This window comes from Polyodon spathula, chromosome 1 (assembly GCF_017654505.1).
Source record: "Polyodon spathula isolate WHYD16114869_AA chromosome 1, ASM1765450v1, whole genome shotgun sequence".
Classification (NCBI taxonomy): Eukaryota; Metazoa; Chordata; class Actinopteri; order Acipenseriformes; family Polyodontidae; genus Polyodon; species Polyodon spathula.
This window is the reverse complement of record NC_054534.1, coordinates 33,111,034-33,120,953: the sequence shown is the minus strand read 5'-3', so window position 1 is coordinate 33,120,953 and position 9,920 is coordinate 33,111,034. Positions and strand designations below refer to the sequence as shown.

Genomic DNA, 9,920 nt, shown 5'->3' with positions numbered 1-9,920 from the left:
TCAGTGTTACGTCACACGTCTGTTTGGACTTTAAAGTGTAAAAGCTGTGTGCATTGTCCAATCAGAAGAGTTCAAGGTTGAACCTCTCACGAATGACAGTAAATAGCCCAATCACAAACAGAAATTTGAAACGCACGCTTTGGTAGATGGAAAGCATGTCACTGGTCAGTTGTGAGTGGCGGTTCATGTGTATACTAATTGAAAGCGGTACTGATTGAAGCGTATTGAGGACACCAAAAAAAAATCTTTTCAAAACTTTTTTTCCCCCTGTAACGCTAAGCCACTGCCTGGCAGAAATCTCGGGGGGGGTGGGGGGGGGCATGCGACCAGGCGTGCCCCACCTACCCGTCACCACTGCATTCTTGTCCACAGCAATGCGTTGGTAAGCTTTTTCGTCAGCTAGCAATTAATTGTGTAATGAAACAGATAAAAGGTACTGGAAAAACTACTTGGATGAGGTGAGTTGTACGTAACTTCTAAGTGAGTTTCAGTTGCAATAGCTTAAAGTGACTGTGCTTTCTTGGATGGGCTAATTACAGTAGGCTTTTCTTTAAATTTACATGTACCTTAATACATGAATGAACTCCATTCTTGAGAATGGAGTTCATTCATAATGTCTATTTGTTGAAGCTAAAGAACAGACAGTCAAAAGCCTCTTTCTAAGATTACTGACACAACAGAAAGCAGAGGGGGGCGAAGGTAATGCAGTGTTTCATGACCTGTCCACTCTCCTCTCATGAAATATTAAACTTTTACCTTAATGATAGAAGCTTCACGAGTCATAGTATCAAACTCCTTCAAGCAATATTTATGGTTAAAATGTATGGTCACTACTGAAGTACCTGCACTAATGGTTTCAATTACCATAAAAGGTAGAGCCATTTCAAATGAAGGAGAAAAAGTAAAGCAACCAACCCAACAGATTTTTTTTCTTGCAAGTGTATTAAAATCTAAGCTAAGACAACACATCATTGAACGGCAAACGACTTTCATCTTCCTCTAGTGCATTGTCCGTTGGTTTGGCTGGACAAAACACTAACCTTAAAAGTGCCAAGGCAACGCTGACAAGAACACGAAGGGCCAGGAAAGCAAATGGCACAATGATTTGCATGAGATGGAAAATCTGGGCACTGAATTTACTCAAAATGCAAGTGAGGAAGAAAGTGGTAAGCGTGACACAGGGGTACAGGGCAAGCTTGGCAAACATGAAAGCATGTTCTCTACCCCCGTACCTCACGTATGGATGCAGAGTTTCCCTTTCATTGAAGAGGGCAGTGACCCAAATGGCGAGCTGGAAGATGCCAGCGAAAAAGATGATGACGCAGCTGATCTGGATCGCCTCCAGTTCGTTGCGTGAGTTTTTTGTGAACTCATGAGTAAGCTGATAGGCCAAAGGAAGGCCCCCGATACACGCCAGTGAAAATGTATTGAGTAGACCCATGAACCTTGTCGCCTTGGTTACGTGCAAAAACAGTGAATGATGGACAAACCAGAGGAGCCCCACAGTCACAAAAGAGCCGAAGTAAGCCAGGAACTCAGGGCCAAACTCGCTGAGAGCCGCAACCAGACTGCCTTGATACCTCTCCTTCACCTCGTTGCGATCAGGAACATTGTCCTCACTGTAAAAAGAAGATTGCAGTTTGGGGAAAATGAAGAGTACTGAATTCAAAAATCAATCATTTGTTATACTGATGGCTCTTCCTAAAATAAATCAATAACTACCGATGCTATACATTTAAAAATGTATCCACACATTACTAAAATATAAAAATATCCTCATTCTATTCCTATGCAATTGTTATGCATATTTTAAGGTGAAAATATGTCTTCTGACTATGTGACTTACCATATATCCAAAATTAAAAGCGTGGCTACAATAGCATATACCCCATCTGTAAAGGCTTCAACCCGCTCTTTACTGAGAGGCTCACTTGGATGGTATGAGTAGAGCAACATGCTCTCAGGAAGTTCCTCTTGACGACCTTAGGAAAGCAAATCACTTGTATATATTCAAAAAAATATGAATAATTAAATAATACAAACACAATCAAGCTTTATTTTCCGTGACGTCACAATGGCAACAAAAGCTGCAGCAACCTTCCCCAGAACATTTTCAGCAGCTTCAAAAAGAAAAAAGAACATTTCCAAAAATATATGGAGGAAGAAACAGCAACAGCTTCTGCTGTCATGAGTTGTGCAGCCTCAACCGCTTTATTTAATCATTCAAAGATGGTACCAATGCTGAGATTGTTAAACATATTTTGTAATGAAATATATTAGCAATGTACTGTCAAAGTATATTATGAATTTATAGCAATATGTACCAAATATTTAGATGGCTAACTCACCAGCAAGCTTGTTTCCACACCATTTTAAGGACTGGGTTATGTAAGGAAGGAAGATGACCACTGCAAGGAGAACGTATGACTGCAAAGAAAAAATCAAAGAAACACCAGGATCAAACAAAAAACAACGCAATGTTAGACATAACTAAGCAACATATAATGTGTGTGTGTGTGTGTGTGTGTTGTATATATATATATATATATATATATATATATATATATATATATATACACATACACACACACACACACACACACATTTCTTTAGAAAATGCACCTCTACATTTAATAACATATTTTTACAAATACATTTGCCAAAGTTTAAAAAAATATATTGTCATTTTCTGGCAACCCAAAGCAAGTTGGACTGAACAAACGTTAATTTGTATTTATTTTTTTATCCTTGTGTTGGAAAAGAAATTAGCACCATACAAGCCTAACAATCAATAAAGACAGAAAGTGTAAAAACTTCTACCAGTAGCAAAAATGTCGATGCAGTTCAGGCAAATAAAGCTTTGTTACAACTGCAGTGGTTCTTAAACATGTACCGTAAGTGTCATGTACGAATGACTGACTCCACTATAACACCGTCTCCTACTTGGGATAATGATATATACCCCAGTGTATCCCATTTAAATGACAAGCTAGCTCTTTAACTGTTTGTGTAAGACTGCATAAACTGTTTAAAGCAAACACGTACCAGCGGGAAAAATATGAAAGAAAAGATCCCTGCAAAAAAGCAGAAAGCAGGTACTCTTAAAATAATCTCTAATATGTGGCGTTTGTAGAAGGTCTGGTTTTCTGATATCTGTATGCAGTCATTCAAAAGGTAAGGATGGCCAAATCCGTATATGACAATCACAGCCTGCAAACAGAGGGACATGGTTAGTAGATGCAAATATGGCATTCATGACAGACTTGCATCATGACTTTTTACAATACTGACATACAAATAAAGTGATTTAAATAAACTTGCTCAGTATAATACTGGGAAATTCAGAGGCCATTTGTGTACTGATAATCACTGCTATTATTATGGTTAACTGTATGTTATATAAGCAACACTAGTAGAGGTGTATGAGTCACTTCATTGGAGGTTCTGTCTGTATGATTCACAAGATAGTACAGGCAGCAGGCTGTTGAAGAGAGTAAAGACTAGGAAATGCAAGGACTCATATTTAAAGGCAGAAAAGTCTATTTTGTTATGTGGTTTAAACAAGTTTATTAGAAAACCTTAAAGAATCCAAAATGTAAAAAGTACAGTATGTGCACGTAAAAATAATTTAATTTAATAAATCTTGAACAAGCTTTTATTTATTTATTTATTTATTTATTATTTATTTTTTTTTAGCTTTTGAAGGGGTTAATGTTGTTAAACAGCTTTAATAATTAACAGTTTTCACATAATTTAACTAGGCATTTTCCTCATAGTTAAACGATTTAAACTACTGAAATCAGAAGCTCCACTTCAAATTGAATTAACTAGAAAGACTGTTTAATAAGTTTAAACAATAATAACAAAAAACAAAAACATTTTTAAACACTGCTATATGAATATCAACAATAGAACATCTTACCTGAATCAGACCTATAACTATTGCACAAGCACAGAATAACAGAATTCCAAGTGGAACTTCTGGGAATGTAGCCATCAAGGAGAACTACATAAAACAAAAGAAAGCTACATTTATCCAAAGCAAAAAAACCATCACATCATGAAAGGTAAAAGACTATGCCACTGGATACACTCAAGTACAGTACACCCTGCCATTCATTTCCAGAAAAGGCAGAGATTGACACTGACACAAATTTTGTGATAGTTTTTTTTTTTTATATTGACTTGTGCTTCTACAGGAACTAAGCTAAGACCACCAAACACATTTAACTTGATACTAGTCTTTATCCTCACCTGCCCTACCCAGAGACAGAAGACATGAGAAGGTACTGAATCAGCCTGCGGCACCACTTAACACACTGAGCAATACCTGCGTTTAGCACCCTTGAACTTTCCAAATGACTTTCACCAATTGCAAATTACAAATTAGGACTTTTGCATGACACTTCATTCAGTATACTTTCGATGTGGGCGTTTACAACATGGAAATTGCAGTTTTCATCCCGATTTTATCTTGTAGATATAACACCGTGTAACAATTTTTTTTTTTTTTTTTTTTGTTCCTGGGTAGTAAGTGTTATTTCCTAATTGCTTATGCCTCAAAAGTATAGAAAATGGCTATTATTCCCCACAAACTTTGCTTTTGTGACCAGGACAGTGATATTTTGAAATTTACCTATCTTCCAGAACATTCCAGATAGATTCAGTGCTGAGTAAACCTGGAGTAACTTCTAGAACTTTCCAGTAATATAAATAGTAGTATAAATACAGAGGCCTTACGCCCACCAGTTCAGTTTAGTTCCAGCTGCCTGAGTGGATACATATCTGCATTTTTCTGAGATGGCATCAAGAGGCTGCAAGCATCCGGCAGACACATTTTGCTATGTCTGCGGCCAATTTATCAAGACAAGAGCGAAAAAGTACTCCGTGGAAGCATCTGCTAAGATGTGAGGCCTACAAGGCATATTTCGGCATGCCTGTCGGGATCAAGACAAACCCTGGGCACCTCATTTCACCTGCGAGCACTGCAAAAAAACTCTGATAGGTAAGATGGACAATTGTTGCTCAGAATTTTATGTTAAAAAATGTGTTAATTTTTAAAATTGTAAAAGTTTTTAATTTTAAAATGTTTTACAATTTTCAATGTTATTGAAAAAATATATCATATATGAAAAAATGTTGCGAGAATCTCTTACACATCAGTCATGGGTGAAATAAATGTATTGTTGTAGGATGGTACAGAGGGGAAAAGAGAGCCATGAAGTTCGCTATCCCAAGAATTTGGCGGGAACCCACTGACCACTCAAGCAACTGCCACTTCTGCATGGTGGACCCTTCCAAACGTCGGACTGACAAGAATGCACCTGCTATCACGTACCCGGACCTTCCTTTATCCATCGCCCCGGTGCCACACTGCCATGAGCTCCCCGTATCCACTCCTCCGGAGAGAGAGCAGCCGTCTTTAGAAGAGAGCAGCAAGTCAGAGAGCGAGGAAGACGTTGTAGATCCAGATGACAATTTCAGAGGTGGAGCTGAGGAGAGAAACCCATACTACCCCAACCAAAAAGACCTCAACGACTTGATTAGAGATCTTGGTCTCACCAAGTCCAATGCCGAGCTTTTGACGTCTAGGCTCAAGCAGTGGAACTTGTTGGATGAAAGTGTGCAAGTCGCAGATCAGAGGAAGCGTCACCAACCTTTTTCCAGCTTCTTCACCCGTCAAGATGGGCTCTGCTTCTGCCACAATGTGACCAGTCTGTTCGAGGCAATCGGAATCGCCTGTAACCAGAATGAGTGGCGCCTCTTCATTGACAGCTCATCCAGGAGCCTCAAAGCCGTGCTGCTCCATAATGGTAACAAGTACCCGTCTCTTCCCCTGGCTCACTCGGTGCACCTCAAAGAGGATTACAACAGCATCAAGACCTTGCCGGACGCCTTGAAGTGTGATGAGTACGGCTGGGAGGTCATAGGAGACTTCAAAATGGTGGCATTCCTGATGGGTCTCCAAGGCGGTTTTACCAAGTTTCCCTGCTATCTTTGCCTTTGGGACAGCAGGGACACCAAGGCGTACTACCACAGGCGGGACTGGCCACAGCGGACCGAATTCTCTGTGGGGAGGAACAACGTCAAGTGGGAGCCACTGGTGGACCCCCGGAAGGTGCTGATGCCACCACTGCACATCAAATTGGGCCTTATGAAACAATTTGTCAGAGCTCTAGATAAGGAGTCGGCAGCCTTCAAGTACCTTCAAGACTTCTTCCCTAAGCTGTCTGAGGCAAAGGTCAAAGCCAGTGTCTTCGTCGGACCACAGATAAAGAGGATCCTGGAGTGCAATGAATTCCCCAAGAAGCTCACTAGTAAGGAGAAAGCGGCTTGGAACAGCTTTGTCGCAGTGGTTCGGGGCTTCCTGGGCAATTACAAGGCCGAAAACTATGTGGAGCTGGTTGAGACTCTGGTGAAGAACTACGGCACAATGGGCTGTAGGATGTCCCTCAAAGTCCATATCCTTGATGCTCATTTTGATAAATTCAAAAAGAACATGGGAGCGTACTCGGAGGAGCAAGGTGAGCGCTTCCACCAGGATATACTGGACTTTGAATGCCGCTACCAAGGACAGTACAACGAGAACATGATGGGAGACTACATTTGGGGGCTGATGCGTGAAAGTGATTTACAGTATAATTGTAAATCTCGAAAAACTACTCACTTCTAAATCTTTTGTAGTTATTTTTGTATTACTTTAGTATAAATACATGTTAATTTGGATTCACATGTTGTTTTTTTCTGACTTTATGTGAACGAAAAGACACAAATTCGCCCGTTTTCTCATTGGAAATAGGTAAATTTCAAAATATCACTGTCCTGGTCACAAAAGCAAAGTTTGTGGAGAATAATAGCCATTTTCTATACTTTTGAGGCATAAGCAATTAGGAAATAACACTTACTACCCAGGAACAAAAATTGTGTTACATAGTGTAATCGAAATATTTGTTATGGAAATGGAATCACAGACACATGTTCTGTAACATACAAAAGCTGCATCTCCCTTATGCAAGAGATTTTTAATACAGCACTTTCCCGGATTCAAGGCAGCACAGAAGGAATAGTCTTTGAAGGTTGGAAGGGCTAAATTATTGCAGATTAGGGATCATTATCCTTGGTATGCTAAAACGATCTTAAGCGGTACAAGGTCTCCTGCACTGTTCATATCGAGCAACATATTCAAATTCAATTTAATAATAACTAGAACAAAAACATAGCTATAACTAAAAAGGAATACTCACTGTATATGGCAGGAAAGTAATTAGCATCATACATGCCTTAAAAAAAAAAAAAAAACAAGCACATAGTTAAATTACATACTGCTGTTCTTTTGTTTCTAAACCACTTTTTAATAGTGATTAGGTTTATTAAGTGCTGCGATGTATGTCTCGCTACACAGTATATTACTTGTATCCTGTTCTGGTGTTTGTACTGTAATATGATGCACAATAAAGGCGATACATAACTCACCAGGTTAAGAAGTGCTAGGAAGTCATCTATCCGTTCAATTACTTGGAATAATCTGCAAAAAGCCACATTAAAAAGAAAATCCTTTAAATTAATTTTTGGGGAAAAAACTGCCCTTTCTACATTTTTGTCCCACTTGAGATTTAATAATCCTACAGAAAAATAGAGTGTGTTTTTACCATCCTTTAACTGCTGTAAATGAAAATGAAAACAGGCAGTATATCCCACAGCTTATGGCAAGACCTAGTCACTAAAACGTTTATAAGCACCATGCCAAACATACACTAAAAGGTTCACAATCCAAAAATGTAGATTGTTGAGAGGCACATCTGAGATTTTCTTACCTGATATGTGCAGCCCAAGCCACAGTGACTATTAAAAAGGTCATCAGGTACACAGCAATTTTTGTTGTCAGGAGCTGCTGTAAACTTTCTTGCAATTCCTGTTTAAATACATAGTGTTTTAGACTGTTCACAGTGACACATTGTGTGAGTCAGTGTTGGCCTACTACTGTATTTGTTTAAAATACAATTGTCCTTTTTATTAAAACATACTGTTAATAAGTTCAATAAGCAATATCTGTGAAATGCAGTACCTCATTTACACCAGTGTCATTGAAATGAAAAATCTATTAACACACAGCAATAGCATGCATATAAACCCCACTGACAGCCTCTTAAAGCCAGTTCTGTCTGGCAGATACTGTTTACTGTGCTGCCATCCAGGTTATGGGGGATTCTGATAAAGGGACACTGATTTGCCAGACAGCTGGTCCAATGTGGGTGTGGTCAAGCTGGTCCCGACTGATTTGTAACAGTCCTGTGAGCTTTAGTGTGGAAGGAACAGTTTTACAGTGAACTCAGACCACAAGCATGTTTCTACCTACTGTGTGACTCGCATTTAGGCTCACAAAAAAAAGGGAGGAATGACTAAATACATGCATTCACAATATGCCAGTGAATGCATTGCAGTCCTAGGCACTGGCATGAAAGCATGAATTGTTACCTGGTCCGGCTCTATCTTTGTATGTGCTACAGGCAAAATCTGAAAACAAAGAAAGGAAGGTTTGGATTATTACAGCAAAAACAAAAACTTTGAATCATTACGCTTATAGTTGCACATGTGTAGTCTGTTAAGCAATGTTGTGCTTAAATGTACTGGTACTGAACCAGACAACAACTGAAAAGCACCACCTGACTATAAGCATGCTGGACAGATATTGCATATGCACATGCTAAATCACAATGGACATAATGGACTGCTTGCTGCGGTAAAATGAAAACCATGGAGGAAGGAAGTCACACAGTATACACTTCACAGTAGGCAAGAAGCCATGCCATAACACAGTGAGTCAGGGGCTGAGCTGGTTTAAACAGCACTAGCACAAAGTTCAGATAATCTCAGTGCTGGAGGCATTTGGTTTATTTTACCAGGATGCCATTTTACATCTCTGCCTATCCAGCGTATATTTACAACCTCTCACTAGTTATAACGATACTGTGCAACTCTAGGGGTTGGTTTGCATTTTCACTACTGTAAATGCAGGGTTTCCTGTGAGATTTCCCAGCCCTCCAAAATACTGTAGTTTTGTCTGATTTGGTGTTTTAAATTCAGATTTTACAAGTTAAGTGTTAGTTGTTGAATGGTGAGCGACTCCAAAATCCAATAACACATTTGTAATAACGTATGCATATTATTGTTCTGTAGTTAGAATGTTACAAGATGTGCATTGTTTTAATCAAATATGTTCTACCATCACGCGAGTGTCCGAACTGCGGCTGAATTGTTGAAAACCGTAAAATACACCAGTATGAAAAATAAAACAAACAAAAACAAAATCATGTTAGATCTTACCATGACAGTAGCTATTATGGAGATGAGTGCATCGCTGTACGCTAGAAGCCGGTGAGATGACTGGGTACTGCTGCGTCCCTCCTTCTCAGAGAAGGTGTCACTCTGCAGAAATGAATGAGAATCTCTTGTCCTGGATCTTTTCTTTTCCATTTCCTCACTAACATGGTGTTCAATAATCTCATTCTCCTCTTTTTCTGCCATTACTATATCTGCAAATGTCTAAGCAAGCTTCAAAATTACATTCATATGCAAGACCTCTGTTTACAAACAAAGCTGCAGTAAAACGACCTATGAGGAAGTTGGATTCCTGAAGGAAGTGACATAATAAAGACGACGTAAATTAATTAGTTAGGGAACTGCTGCACCGCATAACTGGTGAGATTGTGAATTAAAATAATTTCCACAATGCATGTTTTTCTAATATTGACACTGCACATTTTGTAGCTTTAAAATACATTCTAAACGCATTTGACTGGGACTGTGGTCATACGAACATCAATGTAGCCAGGATTAATACATTAAAGGATACGTGGTGTTTCATATGGTTTTAAATATTTTTTTACTCAGTAAGTTCCTGCACTGAAAATATTATCTGG

The 9,920-nt window shown here is 39.0% G+C and overlaps 1 protein-coding gene across 1 annotated transcript; it reads right to left on the bottom strand.

Moving 5' to 3' along the window:
- Nucleotides 1–246: 246 nt before the first annotated feature.
- On the bottom strand, nt 247–9,620 carry LOC121317478 (endosomal/lysosomal potassium channel TMEM175-like). Its single transcript, XM_041253457.1, has 10 exons — nt 9,325–9,620; nt 8,476–8,514; nt 7,815–7,912; nt 7,474–7,525; nt 7,245–7,280; nt 3,923–4,006; nt 3,046–3,210; nt 2,349–2,427; nt 1,847–1,982; nt 247–1,619 (listed from the first exon to the last, which is right to left on the bottom strand). The coding sequence occupies exons 1-10, from the start codon at nt 9,523–9,525 to the stop codon at nt 956–958; spliced, it is 1,554 nt and encodes a 517-aa protein (XP_041109391.1). The 5' UTR covers nt 9,526–9,620; the 3' UTR covers nt 247–955.
- Between the last annotated feature and the right edge of the window lie 300 nt (nt 9,621–9,920).

Bases quoted from the DNA above. Each gene is read 5' to 3' on its own strand.
- LOC121317478 (XM_041253457.1), bottom strand. From the start codon at position 9,525: ATGGCAGAAAAAGAGGAGAATGAGATTATTGAACACCATGTTAGTGAG. The intron at 7,526-7,814 runs GTAAGAAAATCT...GGCTTTTTGCAG, and splicing joins GCTTGGGCTGCACATATCAG to ATTATTCCAAGTAATTGAAC. The intron at 7,281-7,473 runs GTGAGTTATGTA...TTTTTTTTTAAG, and splicing joins TCCTAGCACTTCTTAACCTG to GCATGTATGATGCTAATTAC.